At 44.4% G+C, this 19,682-nt stretch overlaps 1 protein-coding gene across 1 annotated transcript; it reads right to left on the bottom strand.

Annotated features, from left to right (window-relative positions):
- Positions 1 to 1,671: 1,671 nt before the first annotated feature.
- LOC138353833 (trichohyalin-like) lies at positions 1,672 to 19,297 on the bottom strand. Its single transcript, XM_069307250.1, has 2 exons — positions 19,130 to 19,297; positions 1,672 to 3,891 (listed from the first exon to the last, which is right to left on the bottom strand). Exons 1-2 carry the CDS (start codon positions 19,295 to 19,297, stop codon positions 1,672 to 1,674), a joined length of 2,388 nt encoding a protein of 795 aa, XP_069163351.1.
- Positions 19,298 to 19,682: the final 385 nt, after the last annotated feature.

The following is a 19,682-nucleotide window of genomic DNA, read 5'->3' as shown; positions in this document are numbered from 1 at the left end:
GCGAACTGGAGTAATAATGATAGCGATAAAAATAGATTTGATATCACCTAAGAGAGCAGGGCAAAAATGATAACAGTATCAGTCATTTTTGTCAATGAAGATTATGAGCAGCTAAAACCGGAACTCAAAAGGGTATCGTGAGTATCCCTCAAATGTATACTCAATTTGAGGATACTCAAATGTGAGTATCCTCTTCCGTGGTAGTTACATCGAGCCCCCATGAAGGGATTGAACCTGACGGTCCATCATTCAGTAAATGAACAATGTACAGAATTTATACATAAAGCACTGTAGGAAAATTATATCACTAGAAGATAAATGAGGTCAAATAACATCGGCTACCGATGGATATCAAATGGAATTAAACAAATTCTCAGACAAAAATTATAGCCTAATTTTATAAATTCTCTACAAATGTCAGAAATCCATACATTGCCATCCCTCCATGTATTCCATAAGTAATAATATAATAGTTATTCCTGCAAAGGTATTTTCCTAGAAAACGAGATATTACATCACTACAAATTATTCCCAGTGATCAAAGGATGTCAAATTATTTTGATACCTTTGGAAACATGGAGGAATAAAATGCTAAAAAATTGCTTTCAGAGTTTTCGGAAAAGTTCCCCCGGCATCATCCACCTAATCTGCCCCTGTAACTTGTTCAAGGTTGTAATTAGGAAGGCGGCTTGGAGGGCCAATCAGCAGTGGGAGCCAGACGTAGTCAGCAGTGGGAGGAGTAGTAGTCACGTAGTGGAGTCAGCAGTAGTCAGCAGTGGGAGGAGTAGTAGTCACGTAGTGGAGTAAGCAGTAGTCAGCAGTGGGAGGAGGAGTAGTCACGTAGCGGAGTAAGCAGTAGTCAGCAGTGGGAGGAGTAGTAGTCACGTAGTGGAGTCAGCAGTAGTCAGCAGTGGGAGGAGAAGTAGTCACGTAGTGGAGTAAGCAGTAGTCAGCAGTGGGAGGAGTAGTAGTCACGTAGTGGAGTCAGCAGTAGTCAGCAGTGGGAGGAGTAGTAGTCACGTAGTGGAGTCAGCAGTGGGAGGAGTAGTAGTCACGTTGTGGAGTCAGCAGTAGTCAGCAGTGGGAGGAGTAGTAGTCACGTAGTGGAGTCAGCAGTAGTCAGCAGTGGGAGGAGTAGTAGTCACGTAGTGGAGGCAGCAGTAGTCAGCAGTGGGAGGAGTAGTAGTCACGTAGCGGAGTCAGCAGTAGTCAGCAGTGGGAGGAGTAGTAGTCACGTAGTGGAGTAAGCAGTAGTCAGCAGTGGGAGGAGTAGTAGTCACGTAGCGGAGTCAGCAGTGGGAGGAGCAGTAGTCAGCAGTGGGAGGAGTAGTAGTCACGTAGCGGAGTCAGCAGTAGTCAGCAGTGGGAGGAGAAGTAGTCACGTAGTGGAGTCAGCAGTAGTCAGCAGTGGGAGGAGAAGTAGTCACGTAGCGGAGTCAGCAGTAGTCAGCAGTGGGAGGAGAAGTAGTCACGTAGTGGAGTCAGCAGTAGTCAGCAGTGGGAGGAGTAGTAGTCACGTAGTGGAGTCAGCAGTAGTCAGCAGTGGGAGGAGTAGTAGTCACGTAGCGGAGTCAGCAGTAGTCAGCAGTGGGAGGAGTAGTAGTCACGTAGTGGAGTAAGCAGTAGTCAGCAGTGGGAGGAGTAGTAGTCACGTAGCGGAGTCAGCAGTAGTCAGCAGTGGGAGGAGTAGTAGTCACGTAGTGGAGTCAGTAGTGGAAGCCTATGTGTAGGTCTGTTGGGGCGATCTGTTGTCTTCGTTGTGTTGGTCTGTTGTGTCTCTTCTGTTGGTCTGTTGTGTCTCTTCTGTTGGTCTGTTGTGTCTCTTCTGTTGGTCTGTTGTGTCTCTTCTGTTGGTCTGTTGTGTCTCTTCTGTTGGTCTGTTGTGTCTCTTCTGTTGCTCTGTTGTGTCTCTTCTGTTGCTCTGTTGTGTCTCTTCTGTTGCTCTGTTGTGTCTCTTCTGTTGCTCTGTTGTGTCTCTTCTGTTGCTCTGTTGTGTCTCTTCTGTTGCTCTGTTGTGTCTCTTCTGTTGCTCTGTTGGGGAGATCTGTTGTCTTCGTTGTGTTGGTCTGTTGTGTCTCTTTTGTTGGTCTGTTGTGTCTGTTCTGTTGGTCTGTTGTGTTTCGTCTGTTGTGTCTCTTCTGTTGGTCTGTTGTGTCTTATCTGTTGGTCTGTTGTGTCTCTTCTGTTGGTCTGTTGTGTCTCTTCTGTTGGTCTGTTGTGTCTCTTCCGTTGGCCTGTTGTGTTTCTTCTGTTGGTCTGTTGTGTTTCTTCTGTTGGTCTGTTGCGTCTCTTCTGTTGGTCTGTTGCGTCTCTTCTGTTGGTCTGTTGCGTCTCTTCTGTTGGTCTGTTGTGTCTCTTCTGTTGGTCTGTTGTGTCTCTTCTGTTGGTCTGTTGTGTCTCTTCTGTTGGTCTGTTGTGTCTCTTCTGTTGGTCTGTTGTGTCTCTTCTGTTGGTCTGTTGTGTCTCTTCTGTTGGTCTGTTGTGTCTCTTCTGTTGGTCTGTTGTGTCTCTTCTGTTGGTCTGTTGTGTCTCTTCTGTTGGTCTGCTGTGTCTCTTCTGTTGGTCTGTTGTGTCTCTTCTGTTGCTCTGTTGTGTCTCTTCTGTTGCTCTGTTGTGTCTCTTCTGTTGGTCTGTTGTGTCTCTTCTGTTGCTCTGTTGTGTCTCTTCTGTTGCTCTGTTGTGTCTCTTCTGTTGGTCTGTTGTGTCTCTTCTGTTGCTCTGTTGTGTCTCTTCTGTTGGTCTGTTGTGTCTCTTCTGTTGCTCTGTTGTGTCTCTTCTGTTGGTCTGTTGTGTCTCTTCTGTTGCTCTGTTGTGTCTCTTCTGTTGTGTCTCTTCTGTTGGTCTGCTGTCTCTTCTGTTGGTCTGCTGTGTCTCTTCTGTTGGTCTGCTGTGTCTCTTCTGTTGGTCTGCTGTGTCTCTTCTGTTGGTCTGCTGTGTCTCTTCTGTTGCTCTGTTGTCTCTTCTGTTGCTCTGTTGTGTCTCTTCTGTTGCTCTGTTGTGTCTCTTCTGTTGCTCTGTTGTGTCTCTTCTGTTGCTCTGTTGTGTCTCTTCTGTTGCTCTGTTGTGTCTCTTCTGTTGGTCTGTTGTGTCTCTTCTGTTGGTCTGTTGTGTCTCTTCTGTTGGTCTGTTGTGTCTCTTCTGTTGGTCTGTTGTGTCTCTTCTGTTGGTCTGTTGTGTCTCTTCTGTTGGTCTGTTGTGTCTCTTCTGTTGGTCTGTTGTGTCTCTTCTGTTGGTCTGTTGTGTCTCTTCTGTTGGTCTGTTGTGTCTCTTCTGTTGGTCTGTTGTGTGTGTCTGTTCTGTTGGTCTGTTGTGTCTCTTCTGTTGGTCTGTTGTGTCTCTTCTGTTGCTCTGTTGTGTCTCTTCTGTTGCTCTGTTGTGTCTCTTCTGTTGGTCTGTTGTGTCTCTTCTGTTGGTCTGTTGTGTCTTCTGTTGGTCTGTTGTGTCTCTTCTGTTGGTCTGTTGTGTCTTCTGTTGGTCTGTTGTGTCTCTTCTGTTGGTCTGTTGTGTTGGTTTGTTATGTCTGTTCTGTTGTGTCTCTTCTGTTGGTCTGTTGTGTCTCTTCTGTTGTGTCTCTTCTGTTGGTCTGTTGTGTCTCTTCTGTTGGTCTGTTGTGTCTCTTCTGTTGGCCTGTTGCGTCTCTTCTGTTGGTCTGTTGCGTCTCTTCTGTTGGTCTGTTGCGTCTCTTCTGTTGGTCTGTTGTGTCTCTTCTGTTGGTCTGTTGTGTCTCTTCTGTTGGTCTGTTGTGTCTCTTCTGTTGGTCTGTTGTGTCTCTTCTGTTGGTCTGTTGTGTCTCTTCTGTTGGTCTGTTGCGTCTCTTCTGTTGGTCTGTTGTGTCTCTTCTGTTGGTCTGTTGTGTCTCTTCTGTTGGTCTGTTGTGTCTCTTCTGTTGGTCTGTTGTATTTATGCGAGTAGATTGTTTAGATAAATATCAACTAATTTAAATTCTCATCACAAAAAAAAGTTTTATATCTCTCGTGAAGCGCGTCCAATAAAGCCTAATATCTCCCATGAAAAGCTTCCCAAAACAGCCTTGTATTTTTCATGAAGAGATCCAAAAATATTGACTCTGCTTTGAAAGCACTGATTAGCTGGCTTGCGTCTCTTTTTCAGAGGCTATATATATATATATGGCCCGTGTAATTATCTCCCAGTTATAGAGATTGCTTGTTTGAGTTTGTTCAGTGAAGTTTAGCGATCATTACCATGGCTCGGGATACATCAAACTTGTGTTCAGTAAAGCTTACTCATCAATGCGTTGCCTGTGAATCCGCTAAACTTGTGTTTATCAAGCCCTCAAAACAATTTTTTTATCTAGCATTGATTTCTACGAGAAGGGGGAGCGCTCTGCCGGTGCATTCTAGTGATCTGATCTCACGATAACTGGAATTATGTTATCTCTAGTGTAAATCATTTACCTTTTCTGTTTATAGGTTGTAATTGAATTATATTTCTAATGGCGTGTATAGCAGTTATTCAAGGTATGTATAGCAATTGATCACGATGTGTATAGCAATTCTTTATTGCCTATACACACACAGCATGTATAGTGAGGATGATGAGACTTAGCAGCACAAGTGATCAGGGAAGTAAGTGGAGGAACGGTGCCCGAGTTACCTGGACCATCGGGGCTCGAACTAAGACCAAGCAAGAGGCGAGGCTCCCCTTGTACCTGCCTGGGCCCAGCAGATGGACCGGTCGGCACTCATCAGTAATGACTCATGCCTTGTGCCATCCTTTATTTACCACAAAAAAAACTAAAGAAGTATAACTGTAAATGAGCAGTAAATGTAACCTTGTAAATAACAGAAGAATCCTAGGAAGCAGCCCATAGGTGCTGCCTCAGGCAATATATCACAGAAACAAATACACAAATGATATATATATTCGACTTAATGTATCCAAAAAGGGCATAAAAATAGTGAGCTCGGGGGGAGGGGGGGGAGGGGGGAGGGGGGAGGGGGGAGGGGGGAGGGGGGGGAGGGGGGAGGGGGGAGGGGGGAGGGGGAGGGGGGGGGAGGGAGTTATCAAAAGGAAAATAGTGGAAAACAGCGTTCGAAAACATTGGTCAGAATCCTTGATTTTAATGACGTCAATGATGAATTGTGAAGACTCGACGTCATGCTCGTAGGAAGGATCACATTGGACATCACCAGTGAAGATGTGACTGTGAAGAATCTCCCGTGAAGATAACATGACTCTTCATACTGCATGATACAGTGATGAATACTGCAATATTTTTTAAAGACGTGCTTGAGCTCAGCAACAGAATATTCCCAAACTGATGAACACGAAATCAGCGGCTCTCAAGAGGAAAAAAAAAGGACATACAGGAGCAAATAAATGATAGAAATGGCTATCATATAATTTTTAAAAGAATTTAAAAACAAGTAATAAAAGGCAAAAAGTGCAAAAAGTACTTAAAATTGAAAGACGGTAAGGAATGGGAGGTGAAATACAACAGATTTCTTCTTGATGTCTCAGAAATGAGTTAAAAGAGGACAGAATTCAGCACAAACAGGAGTAGAGAGGACAGGAGCCAGTTCCAACAGGAGTAGAGAGGACAGGAGCCAGTTCCAACAGGAGTAGAGAGGACAGGAGCCAGTTCCAACAGGAGTAGAGAAGACAGGAGCCAGTTCCAACAGGAGTAGAGAGGACAGGAGCCAGTTCCAACAGGAGTAGAGAGGACAGGAGCCAGTTCCAACAGGAGTAGAGAGGACAGGAGCCAGTTCCAACAGGAGTAGAGAGGACAGGACCCAGTTCCAACAGGAGTAGAGAGGACAGGAGCCAGTTCCAACAGGAGTAGAGAGGACAGGAGCCAGTTCCAACAGGAGTAGAGAGGACAGGAGCCAGTTCCAACAGGAGTAGAGAGGACAGGAGCCAGTTCCAACAGGAGTAGAGAAGACAGGAGCCAGTTCCAACAGGAGTAGAGAGGACAGGAGCCAGTTCCAACAGGAGTAGAGAGGACAGGAGCCAGTTCCAACAGGAGTAGAGAGGACAGGACCCAGTTCCAACAGGAGTAGAGAGGACAGGACCCAGTTCCAACAGGAGTAGAGAGGACAGGACCCAGTTCCAACAGGAGTAGAGAGGACAGGAGCCAGTTCCAACAGGAGTAGAGAGGACAGGAGCCAGTTCCAACAGTAGAGAGGACAGGAGCCAGTTCCAACAGGAGTAGAGAGGACAGGAGCCAGTTCCAACAGGAGTAGAGAAGACAGGAGCCAGTTCCAACAGGAGTAGAGAGGACAGGAGCCAGTTCCAACAGGAGTAGAGAGGACAGGAGCCAGTTCCAACAGGAGTAGAGAGGACAGGACCCAGTTCCAACAGGAGTAGAGAGGACAGGACCCAGTTCCAACAGGAGTAGAGAGGACAGGACCCAGTTCCAACAGGAGTAGAGTGGACAGGAGCCAGTTCCAACAGGAGTAGAGAGGACAGGAGCCAGTTCCAACAGGAGTTGAGAGGACAGGAGCCAGTTCCAACAGGAATAGAAAGAGAAAGGGGGGCGACAGAGAACAATATAAACACAACCAGGTTTCAAATAGATAATGAAGAAACACGCGGTTTTCAAAAAGCATTTAATCAGGGTCTTTTCTAGACCGTAAAGCTGTCTATGGCTAGAGAGACCCACTAGCAGACCCCCACAACCCTAAATCCAAATAAATCCTCAGATCTTGGCGAATTATTTCTCAGACAAAAAAGTAAAATGTACCAACATTAATGTATTTGACGATACAACTAATGGAGTATGAGTAATAATATCAGTCACAAAATCAGACATGAAAAAACATCTTGACATCTTGACAGACAGACTTGACAGACTTGACAGACATAACTGACGCAGACTGATGCAGTTCAGTGTTGATGAGCGTGGGTACTAGGAAACGAAGGCAGTAGATCTCATAGATCTAGGCAATAGATCTTGAGGTTATCTTGAGATGATTTCGGGGCTTAGTGTCCCCGCAAGCTGATATTAGCCAAACAACACCGTAATGGTTGACTCTTGATTCTGAAAAAGACTGGAAGTTATATTCAAGTCCACTACGGGCTCACCATAGCCCGTGCTACTTGCAACTTTTGTTCCTAGTAGCTGAATCTTAAACAACAACAACTGTATAAGTCATAATGAGGTCTAAAGTCAATAAAATAATGTAGAAATTTCTGAAAAACAGCTAATAAGGTTCGTATCCAGATGCGTAAGTAATCAAAATCAATAAACTGGGTGTACTTCTCTCTGTGTATATAAAATGAGTTTATTTGACTGGATTGTTTCAAGCGCGGGTTGGACATGTATATGAGTGGGATTAGGTGGTTATAAATAGGAGCTGCCTCGTATGGGCCAATAGGCCTTCTGCAGTTACCTTTGTTCTTATGTTCTTATGAATGTTGACCAGACCACACACTAGAAGGTGAAGGGACGACGACGTTTCGGTCCGTCCTGGATCATTCTCAAGTCGATTGTGAATGGTCCAGGACGGACCGAAACATCGTCGTCCCTTCACCTTCTGGTGTGTGGTCTGGTCAACATACTTTAGCCACGTTATTGTGACTCCTCGCCTTCTTATGGATGTGTTTAGTATTAAAGTATACCTGCAGGTTGGCTCGAGTTGTTGTGGTGACCTTTATAAACCTGCTAAAGTTGATCGCCTTAAGCCCAACACCACATCCAATCTCAGATATTATCCTTCAACCGCGTCGTTCCCTCCTGAGACGCAGTTTGGGGAAGTTTAACCGTAGTTTAAAATGGTTGTAAACCCTCTTAGAATGTATAAATATATAATTATACCCGGTAGAGTTTCATTTTGAAATATGAATATACTGTATAATATTTGCCTTCTAATATATCTCTTTAAGGCAAACTTCGATAATAAGATTGGTGCATACTTCCCCCCTCGTTAACATAGTAATTATCCAAGTAATTATCCAACAGACTTAAGGAATTTAGTAATGATGTCTTGACAGCAGGATAAATATATATGCTAGTAGACTCTCTGCCATTCTTGTCTTCCAACTCAAGAAACCAGGAAGATCGGAACATTGTTATTCATGGTACAACATTACTACTGCAATATCTGCGTGCAATAATGCTACTTAACAGCTTCTTCAGGCCAGCAACGGTAGCTCCACCCCATCCTCTTGTTTACATGCTACTTTTTGTAACCATGTGCGCCATCTTGAGGTTATCTTGAGATGATTTCGGGGCTTTAGTGTCCCCGCGGCCCGGTCCTCGACCAGGCCTCCACCCCCCCAGGAAGCAGCCCGTGACAGCTGACTAACACCCAGGTACCTATTTTACTGCTTGGTAACAGGGGCATAGGGTGAAAGAAACTCTGCCCACTGTTTCTCGCCGGCGCCCGGGATCGAACCCGGGGCCACAGGATCACAAGTGCAGCGTGCTGGCCGCTTGGCCGACCGGCTCCCGACCATAGTACAAACATTGACGTACTAAGCAATTAGATAGTAGAATTTTGTACTATTCACTTTATACAGGTCCGAAAAAATGAAACTAACAAACTTAAACATTCTTAGGCCTAATATAGCACACACATATGTACTATATTACGCCTCAGGTAGTGTGCATTAGGCCTAAGAGGTCAGGTTAGTTTAGTGTGTCTTTGCAACACAAGTAAAACATCTTTTTCAGCTTGTCCAAATTCCATAGTACCGATTTCTACTTTCTAATTGCGTCGTACGTCGGTATTACTACTATGGTCCTCAGCGCTCCTATAAGTACTACCAAAACAAGAAATTGAAATTGAAATTGAAATTGAAATAAGTTTATTGAGGTAAAATACACACAAAGGGATGAGGTAGCTCAAGCTATTCTCACCCCGTTCAGTACATAAGAACATAAGAACAAGGTAACTGCAGAAGGCCTATTGGCCCATACGAGGCAGCTCCTATCTATAACCACCCAATCCCACTCATATACATGTCCAACCCGCGCTTGAAACAATCGAGGGACCCCACCTCCACCACATTACGCGGTAATTGGTTCCACAAATCAACAACCCTGTTACTGAACCAGTATTTACCCAATTACATGGTGTTAATACATACATATACACACATCACAAACAATACACATATTACCGAACATTCTGAGAGATAAACATATACATTTCCTCCTTCACAAGTAACATAAACAAGAGGATGAGGCTGTTAAGTCTGACGGATGCGAGGCCCGCACCAAACAATCACAGACCACTCAACTGAAGACAATCATAGAGCATAACAATCTTTGACACAGAGAAAAACAATATTGCATGAACGTAACTCTGGCCAACGGCTTTACAATTACAGGTAAACCATTTTATTCCAACCAAACAATATTAAGTTTTCCGTTGTGTAATAAATGGAACGGCTTATCAAGCTATTCAAAGTAATACTGAATATGCTGTGTATACTGTATATAGCTGTGTATACCTTTGTATACAGTGTATACCTTTGTATACTGTGTATACCTGCCTATACCTTTAAAAAAAGGAGAGACAACTACATATCTTCAAAAGAGTATCATACGATATCTTGACATCCATGAGCTTTGCGCAGTAGTCTACGTTCTGGGTTCACAACCGAGCGAACCGGCTTCAAACTCCGAGGATAGAAACAACTGGGCAAATGTCCTTATCCCTGATGCCTCTCTTTACCGTGCAGAAAAATAGGTGCCGGGGAGTTAGTAGACTATTGTGGTCTGCATCCTGAGCAAGGGCAGTAGTTGGCCTAGCCTGGGAGGGGGGAGGGGGGGTGAAGACAGACAGACAGACAGACAGACACATTCCATTACCACATAGACCAAAGAGCCAGAGCTCAACCCCCGCAAGCACAATTAGGTAAGTACACACACACAATATTGGCGTGTGTGTGTGTGTGTGTTTACTAGTTGTGTTTACTAGTTGTGTTTTTGCGGGGGTTGAGCTTTGCTCTTTCGGCCCGCCTCTCAACTGTCAATCAACTGTTTACTAACTACTTTTTTTTTTTTTTTTTTTTTTCGCCACACACCACACACACCCCAGGAAGCAGCCCGTGACAGCTGACTAACTCCCAGGTACCTATTTACTGCTAGGTAACAGGGGCACTTAGGGTGAAAGAAACTTTGCCCATTTGTTTCTGCCTCGTGCGGGAATCGAACCCGCGCCACAGAATTACGAATCCTGCGCGCTATCCACCAGGCTACGAGGCCCCTGTGTGTGTGTGTGTGTGTGTGTGTGTGTGTGTGTGTGTGTGTGTGTGTGTGTGTGTGTGTGTGTGTGTGTGTGTGTGTGTGTGTGTGTGTGTGTGTGTGTGTGTGTGTAAGTAAAAAGGACACTTTTTTACATTTCAATATGTGCGCTTTCGATGCTTTTTTTGAATCATTATTATTAAACTAGTATAGACCTTGGTTTGGTACACAAGTCAGGTCTAAGAGAGACCTTTCAATACGCACAACTCTTCCATCCCCCTGAAGGTCCCCATGACGCTGCATTTTCATTTCTCCATTTTTTTAAACATTAGAAATACTAAGCTAAAACCCCACAAAAGTTCCTCTTAAATTTGTTGACCCGTAATAATCCGTATTTTGTGTCAGTTCGGAAAAATACACTGAAATTATTTCATATAATCTTTTGAATATAAGAAAGTGGGAAAAACAGCGTCAATGTTAGTGAGTTAGAACAGCGTCTCTGGGCGCTTCAATTCACACTTAAGGCACTCCAGGAACGCATATTCGATCCCATTCAATTACCTCAATATTTTCTCATAGATACGTCATATTCTGTTGTGGTTCCATTGTGGAATTAGTCAGGTAATTATGAGAAGGAAGCTCTAAGTCAGTATGACTATACAGCACATGGATATGAGGACACGGTGCTGAAACATGAGGACGGTGCCCACCAGCATAGACTATCGGGAATCGAACGCCGACCTTGCAAGAAGCGAGGCGAGTGTTCCAATTAAGATAGAAAATCCTGGGGATTATTTTACTAAATAACCCTTAGTGCAGACACAAGGTCTTCAGCCTCTGGTTGTAGTGCTTAGGCTCACTCACCATCATGACCCCCCCCCCCCCCCTCGTTAGTGTCAACAATGTCTCAATGGGTTATGTATAGGCAACAGCTCATTCCTGAAGGATATGTGGCTGTAAACACTTATTCAAGTTTACCTCATTAAAGACTGCTGGTCCAAGGGGGAGGGGGGGGGTCGAGATTATTACAGAGTTTAAGGCTGAGACAAGAGGAGCTGAGCAGGTTCACGCAGTAAGACGAGACTGGCTCACTGGGTTCACTAATGAGCCTTTATTAAGGAAGCTGAGAGAGAGAGAGTCAGAGAGTCAGGCTTAAGCTTCAAGCTCAGCTATCATCCCTTGACGTTGTCGGCGCAGGCCTCACGCTACAACTCCAGCTGCAGCATATGCTAATATACATGAGGGAAGAGGACATCTTTGACAAGCCGCCGGCATCCTGTCCCAGCCCTAGATAGAGAGACGGTTGCCCTCAGGTAACTGAATTGGATCCACTCTATTGCCAGTGTGAGTGCAAGCATAACGATTATCACTAATGACTTGTTTATTAATGCATGAGCAAATATATTCAGTGGGGTGAGAGCGCGCTGGTGTCACCAGTCATTATCTATGCAACAAACACACGCTAATCACATTTATTGTGCAGGAAACTCTGCAACAATCATTCGCGTGCAACAGTGTCCACACAAAGCCTGCCTCCTCGAGGCTACATCATAATGTAGCCAAATTCAACTCTATATAACACACGTCAGTGAAAACCTCAATTGACACAATACAACAATTACGACCCACTATTTGTGTCAGAAAGAACAATTAGAGCAATTACAATGCATGAACAATTTTCATTACAAACTGGAAAAAAGATATCACGTATTGAAATAAAAGATTGTTTCTCTAACATGAAGGGTTTCTATTATAGACAAAAAAGAATGAGGACTCAAACGTGATGCACCAAACATGGGAGGATACACAATTCCGTTCGTCAGTGGACGAGCCCAGGCTTGTGTTTAGAAATTTATGGACAGTTCAACGGGGGAGAAGTATTTTTCAGGGCAAATGTTTTCATTGTAGGTGTATTATCACATGTATTTAATTTTTGCTTAGCATGTCTCTCTCTGTATGTCCTGTGACTGTATTTCCTGTAACTGTATAGCCTGTGATTGTATGTTCTGTATTTCTCGACTACATTTTCGGTCTGCTAGCATATGTACTGTATTTACATATCCTGTGTATATGTCCTATTCTTATTCATGTTGTGTCTGTCTGCATGTCAAGATTTACATATATCTAAGTCTGTCTACAGATATTGTCTATCTGCACCTCCTGTCTGTTTACATATTCTGTCAGTAGCCCAACACAAACACATTCTCTGGCTGAGTGCCCAAAAGCTCACTACATAATGTGTTGAATAATAGATCTCTAGCCCTGACCACGGAGGACAGAAGAAAATGAGTATTTGCTGGTTAGCACTGAATAAGTGAATGGTCACTTTTGTTGCAGAAACGTAGCAATGTGCGGTTATCATAACCTCTTCATGTAGTTGCATTTATTATATATATATATATATATATATATATATATATATATATATATATATATATATATATATATATATATATATATATATATATCCCGATTTTTCCAATCATTGGACCTGCTTCAATTTGATGTGGTTACGCAGCTGGAAATTGATGGTTGGGGACTAGATTATTTGAGCCGAGAGACTTTATGGATGACATGTTCGGGGTTAAATGAAAGTCCAATTTAATGCATGTTGCTGTTGACGCTGCAATTCAGAACTCACAGCTGAAAAATTTCCCCCGAAACATAAATATGAAACGGTAATATCCAGTGGAGAACACTGAAATATGGAGATCCCTAAGCTCTACAGACTTTCTTTTCGTTTCTTTCTTTCTTTGATGCCCCTGTTACCTAGCAGTAAATAGGTACCTGGGAGTTAGTCAGCTGTCACGGGCTGCTTCCTGGGGATGTGTGTGTGTGGAAAAAAATAAAAATAGTAGTTAGTAACAGTTGATTGACAGTTGAGAGGCGGGCAGAAAGAGCAGAGCTCAACCCCCGCAAGCACAACTAGGTGAATACAACTAGGTGAATATTGTAATACAGAGCCAAGAACAGAGCAGTAAGAGCAGTCCTCGTGGCGCAGTGGTAACATACTCGCCCTGCGCTTCGCCAGCGATTTGGCCTGGGTTCGTATCCTGGCCGGGGAGGATTAACTAGGCGTGTTCATGGTTGTGAACACTTAATTTCCATTCTATCTAATTTTTCTAATTTAGTTTGACATCATTTTGGTATTTTCTCTGTTGTATAATACAACAGAGAAATACAATAATATAATGTATCTATATTAATCTCTTCTAGTAACTCATAAACTTAATGTTTACTTTACATAACACTGAATTATTGCACTCGAGTGTTCGGTATTCACTCCACCAACGACACCAAGTTTAACAAATCCACAAAGGTCGTGACGAGGGTTCGAACCTACGTCCGAGAGCATCCCAGCCCTTGTGGATTTGTTCGTCTGATGCATCAGGCTATTGTGATTTCTGTGTGTAACCAAATTTACCTCTGACTGAAGAGTGGTGTTCGGCGTTTCCTCAGCTCCACTACTTTAACAAATACCCTCGAGTATATTTGTTCAAAGTTCACACTTGGATCGCATTTGTTCACTTCGCAGTTCTGAACATTACCATAATGACCGCATGCAAGCGTTCACCATATTACCATAAGTGACTGCAAGTACACTGTACATTGTTGACCAGACCACACACTAGAAAGTGAAGGGACGACGGCGTTTCGGTCCGTCCTGGACGATTCACAAGACAATCGACTTGAGAATAGTTCAGGACGGACCGAAACGTCGTCGTCCCTTCACCTTCTAGTGTGTGGTCTGGTCAACATTCTTCAGCCCCGTTATTGTGACTCATCGCCTGCACACTGTACATTCTGCATTAGGATGAATGAATGTAAATAGGAATGTGAAAGTGAAGCTATTCTGAAAATTGATTTACAAAATTTGACACCAAGATGGCGCTTGTTTATGCTGTGGTATCATGGGCGTCATGACACCACGTGACCTGACTTGACCAATACGAGCGGTGTTAATATTTGGTGGCATGTGATTGGCTGAAAGCCAGGCACACAACCAATCAAGAGGCGCATAACATACCAGAGTTACACTATGTTTGGTTAGCATTATATCCTCTTCTCTTACAAAGAACGTCGCTTTTCGCACGTATGCGTCACATAAGGCCAAAAAACCGTCGTACTAGAAAATGGAAGCGGCTGGCGAAAGTGACGTCCTGTCCCGTTTTCTGTTGTGGGTCCTCTGCTGGGTTAGGAGAGACCATTTTAAATTGACAGTTTTCTTGACGCTGGGGAAACCTTAAGAGGACGGACTGAACGATGCCACGCAAGGGGGATATACTTATCTTCCTATCACAAACCAAGCGTCTGGGGTAGGCTTAATTACTCTCCCGTGGTTGATAAGCTTTATGACCAGCACTAGAGAGCTCTTCTGGCCTCATGTTAAGTTGTGTTGACGTTTTCGAGCAACAAACGTGAAGTTCGGTGTTTGAAAAGGCTTTTGTCACTCCACATACTCTATACACTTCACTGGTGTAACCATTTGTGTGTGTGTGTGTTTACTAGTTTTTTTTTTTTTTTTTTTTTTTTTTTTACATGGGTTGAGCTTTTGCTCTTTCGGCCCGCCTCTCAACTGTCAATCAACTGTTTACTAACTACTTTTTTTTTTTTTTTTCCCCACACCACACACACACCCCAGGAAGCAGCCCGTGACAGCTGACTAACTCCCAGGTACCTATTTACTGCTAGGTATCAGGGGCATTCAGGGTGAAAGAAACTTTGCCCATTTGTTTCTGCCTCGTGCGGGAATCGAACCCGCGCCACAGAATTACGAATCCTGCGCGCTATCCACCAGGCTACGAGGCCCCCTTGTGTGTGTGTGTGTGTGTGTGTGTGTGTGTGTGTGTGTGTGTGTGTGTGTGTGTGTGTGTGTGTGTGTGTGCTCACCTATTTGTGTTTGCGGGAGTTGAGCTTTGGCTCTTTGGTCCCGCCTCTCAACCGTCAATCAACAGGTATACAAGTATGTGTGTGTGTGTGTGTGTGTGTGTGTGTGTGTGTGTGTGTGTGTGTGTGTGTGTGTGTGTGTGTGTACTCACCTAGTTGTACTCACCTAGTTGTGTTTGCGGGGTTGAGCTCTGGCTCTTTGGTCCCGCCTCTCAACCGTCAATCAACAGGTATACAAGTATGTGTGTGTGTGTGTGTGTGTGTGTGTGTGTGTGTGTGTGTGTGTGTGTGTGTACTCACCTAATTGTACTCACCTAATTGTGCTTGCGGGGGTTGAGCTTTGGCTCTTTGGTCCCGCCTCTCAACTGTCAATCAACTGGTGTACAGATTCCTGAGCCTACTGGGCTCTATCATATCTACATTTGAAACTGTGTATGGAGTCAGCCTCCACCACATCACTTCCTAGTGCATTCCATTTATTAACTACTCTGACACTGAAAAAAATTCTTTCTAACGTCTCTGTGGCTCATCTGGGTACTAAGTTTCCACCTGTGTCCCCTTGTTCGTGTCCCACCCGTGCTGAAAAGTTTGTCTTTGTCCACCCTGTCAATTCCCCTGAGAATTTTGTAGGTGGTTATCATGTCTCCCCTTACTCTTCTGTTTTCCAGGGATGTGAGGTTCAGCTCCTTTAACCTTTCCTCGTAGCTCAATCCTCTCAGTTCCGGGACGAGCCTGGTGGCATACCGCTGAATCTTCTCTAACTTTGTCTTGTGTTTAACTAGGTATGGACTCCAGGCTGGAGCTGCATACTCCAGGATTGGTCTCCAGTGCGCGCGCGCGCGTGTGTGTGTGTGTGTGTGTGTGTGTGTGTGTGTGTGTGTGTGTATGTGTGTGTGTGTGTGTGTGTGTGTGTGTGTGTGTGTGTGTGTGTGTGTATGTGTGTGTGTGTGTGTGTATGTGTGTGTGTGCTCACCTAATTGTGCTCACCTAATTGTGCTTGCGGGGGTTGAGCTCTGGCTCTTTGGTCCCGCCTCTCAACCGTCAATCAACTGGTGTACAGATTCCTGAGCCTATTGGGCTCTATCATATCTACATTTGAAACTGTGAATGGAGTCAGCCTCCACCACATCACTTCCTAATGCATTCCATTTGCTAACTACTCTGACACTGAAAAAGTTCTTTCTAACGTCTCTGTGGCTCATTTGGGTACTCAGCTTCCACCTGTGTCCCCTTGTTCGCGTCCCACCAGTGTTGAAAAGTTCGTCCTTGTTTACCCGGTCGATTCCCCTGAGGATTTTGTAGGTTGTGATCATGTCCCCCCTTACTCTTCTGTCTTCCAGTGTCGTGAGGTGCATTTCCCGCAGCCTTTCCTCATAACTCATGCCTCTTAGTTCTGGGACTAGTCTAGTAGCATACCTTTGGACTTTTTCCAGCTTCGTCTTGTGCTTGACAAGGTACGGGCTCCATGCTGGGGCCGCATACTCCAGGATTGGTCTTACATATGTGGTGTACAAGATTCTGAATGATTCCTTACACAGGTTCCTGAACGCCGTTCTGATGTTAGCCAGCCTCGCATATGCCGCAGACGTTATTCTCTTTATGTGGGCTTCAGGAGACAGGTTTGGTGTGATATCAACTCCTAGATCTTTCTCTCTGTCTGTTTCATTAAGTACTTCATCTCCTATTCTGTATCCTGTGCCTGGCCTCCTGTTTCCACTGCCTAGTTTCATTACTTTGCATTTACTCGGGTTGAACTTCAACAGCCATTTGTTGGACCATTCACTCAGTCTATCCAGGTCATCTTGTAGCCTCCTACTATCATCCTCTGTTTCAATCCTCCTCATAATTTTTGCATCGTCGGCAAACATTGAGAGGAACGAATCTATACCCTCTGGGAGATCATTTACATATACCAGAAACAGTATAGGTCCAAGGACTGACCCCTGCGGGACTCCACTTGTGACGTCTCGCCAATCTGAGACCTCACCCCTCACACAGACTCGTTGTCTCCTGTTGCTTAGGTATTCCTCTATCCACCGGAGTACCTTCCCTCTCACTCCAGCCTGCATCTCCAACTTTCGCACTAGCCTCTTGTGTGGCACTGTATCAAAGGCTTTCTGACAATCCAAAAATATGCAGTCTGCCCACCCTTCTCTTTCTTGCCTTATTTTTGTTGCCTGGTCGTAGAATTCAAGTAACCCTGTGAGGCAGGACCTGCCATCCCTGAACCCATGTTGATGCTGTGTTACAAAGTTCCTTCGCTCCAGATGCTCCACTAGTTTTTTTCGCACAATCTTCTCCATCAGCTTGCATGGTATGCAGGTTAGGGACACTGGCCTGTAGTTCAGTGCCTCCTGTCTATCCCCTTTCTTGTATATCGGGACTACGTTAGCTGCTTTCCAAGTATCTGGCAGTTCCCCTGTTGCCAGTGATTTGTTATACACTATGGAGAGTGGTAGGCTCAGTTCTCTTGCTCCTTCCTTTAGAACCCAAGGGGAGATTCCATCTGGGCCTATAGCCTTCGTCACGTCCAACTCTAGTAAACACTTCCTTACTTCCCCACTGGTAATCTCAAACTCTTCCAGTGGTTCCTGGTTAGCTATTCCCTCACTTACCTCTGGAATTTCTCCTTGTTCTAAGGTGAAGACCTCCTGGAATTTCTTATTCAATTCCTCACACACTTCCTTGTCATTTGTAGTGAATCCTTCCGCCCCTATCCTTAATCTCATAACCTGTTCCTTTACTGTTGTTTTTCTCCTAATGTGGCTATGTGTGTGTGTGTGTGTGTGTGTGTGTGTGTGTGTGTGTGTGTGTGTGTGTGTGTGTGTGTGTGTGTGTGTGTGTGTGTGTGTGCGCGCGCGCGCGCGCGCGCGCGTGTGTGTGTGTGATTCGCCAATCGTAAGACATCCTAGCCTAGTCGTTGGGGAGGCAGGGAATGGTCAGGGGAGAGCGCCAAGACATTAACGCAATATAGCACCTGGAATGGGGTCAGGATAAGGATTTGGGATGCGAACGACTCACAATTTAAGAGGTCGGAACGACCACCAGATCAAGGTAAGGCAATTTCGACGAGAAAGCAATAAGCAAGTACGACTATATACGAATTGGAAAGGATGTGAGCAGAGTATAGGAGCTGGGATTCTTCGCTATAATGAAGAAATCAATTGGACGGACCCACCTATCCAAGTGGGAATGCTTTCTAGTCCCACTTCACTTCACTTCAGAAAGTGAATCAGTTCACTTCATGTTTCATGTGTCAGTGTAGCCTAGAGCTGGGTAGCAGGAAGCGTAGCCCCCCCTAATCTTTACCAGGGTCGTACAAAGACCCAGGGGGGGCCAGATTCACGAAGCAGTTACGCCAGCACTTACGAACCTGTCCATCTTTTCTCAATCTTTGGCGGCTTTGTTTACAATTATTGGACAGTTAACGAGCTCCGAAGCACCAGGAGGCTGTTTATAACAATAACAACAGTTGATTGGCAAGTTTTCATGCTTGTAATCTGTTTAATAAATGTAACCAAAGCCGTCAAAGATTGACGAAAGATGTACACGTTCGTAAGTGCTTGTGTAACGGCTTCGTGAATCTGGCCCATAGGGTCGTACAAAGACCCAGGCTCACCACGACCACACCAGTGTGGTCGTGCTAGGAAATGTATATATTTATTTCTCAGAATGTTTGGCAATATGTTTATTGTTTGTGATGTGTGTCTATATATGTATTAACACGTTGTACTGAACGGGGTGAGAATAGCTTGAGCTACCTCATCCCTTTGTGTGTATTTTACCTTAATAAACTTATTTCAGTTTCAATTCAGTGTGGTCGTACCCCCCCCCCCTCCCCCCGCCCTCTGGTCGGGTAGAAAGTGACAGGATCTTGGTCTCCAGGACAACCCCGGCCAAAAGACCTAAATGGATTACAAAGTTTGCTCTAGTCTCTATAAATAATATTTTAAGATTCAAACTTTGACAGATATTTAAAAAGTCAGAAATTCACTGTTGAATGAGATTTAACTTGTAATATCAATAATGAATAACTTGAGCAGTGTGATGTAGAAGTGGATGAGTTAGAATAACATTTAGAGATCTTACTGTGGGAGAAAATGGGACAATATTTAGGTTATAGAGTGGGACTGAATTAGTATCCTTGGAGTTGCAAAGAGCAGGCACTACCGACTGAGCCACGATGAACTCGTCATAGTTTAGTGAATAGTCCGTGTGCCTGCGGGCTCCAGCAATGAGAGTTCGATCCCACGGCATGACCCCTAATATGTACATATAGATTCAGTAATGTTTTGTGATTTTTAATTTTGAAAGATCTGGTATGGTCAGCTGTGGCAGCTGTGTAAGAGCCTGACCATTATACCATAAACAAATAAACAAATCCACAAGGGCCGTGACGAGGATTCGAACCTACGTCCGAGATCTTCCCAGACGCTGCAGCCCGTCCTCCAAACAAAGATCCAAAAGTGATTCCATGCACCCGCCCAACCCCGTTTATGAATGAAAAGTGGTTTACACACAACCCGTCCTCGACTCAAGTCCATTCCATCCAGCGGTCGACCCCACAGACGCATTCATCAATATGAACATGCAGTTCATTCAAAACCGGAATTTTCTCAAATATAAATTAATATTATAATAT

Source organism: Procambarus clarkii, chromosome 60, assembly GCF_040958095.1.
Source record: "Procambarus clarkii isolate CNS0578487 chromosome 60, FALCON_Pclarkii_2.0, whole genome shotgun sequence".
Lineage (NCBI taxonomy): Eukaryota > Metazoa > Arthropoda > Malacostraca > Decapoda > Cambaridae > Procambarus > Procambarus clarkii.
The sequence above is the reverse complement of the archived record's forward strand: the minus strand, read 5'-3'. Positions and strand labels throughout refer to the sequence as shown.

Excerpts from the sequence above, each read along its gene's own strand:
- LOC138353833 (XM_069307250.1), bottom strand. The coding sequence starts at position 19,297 with ATGCCGTGGGATCGAACTCTCATTGCTGGAGCCCGCAGGCACACGGAC. Across the intron at positions 3,892-19,129 it reads TTGTCCCATTTTCTCCCACA|ACCAACAGAAGAGACACAAC; the intron begins GTAAGATCTCTA and ends TAAATACAACAG.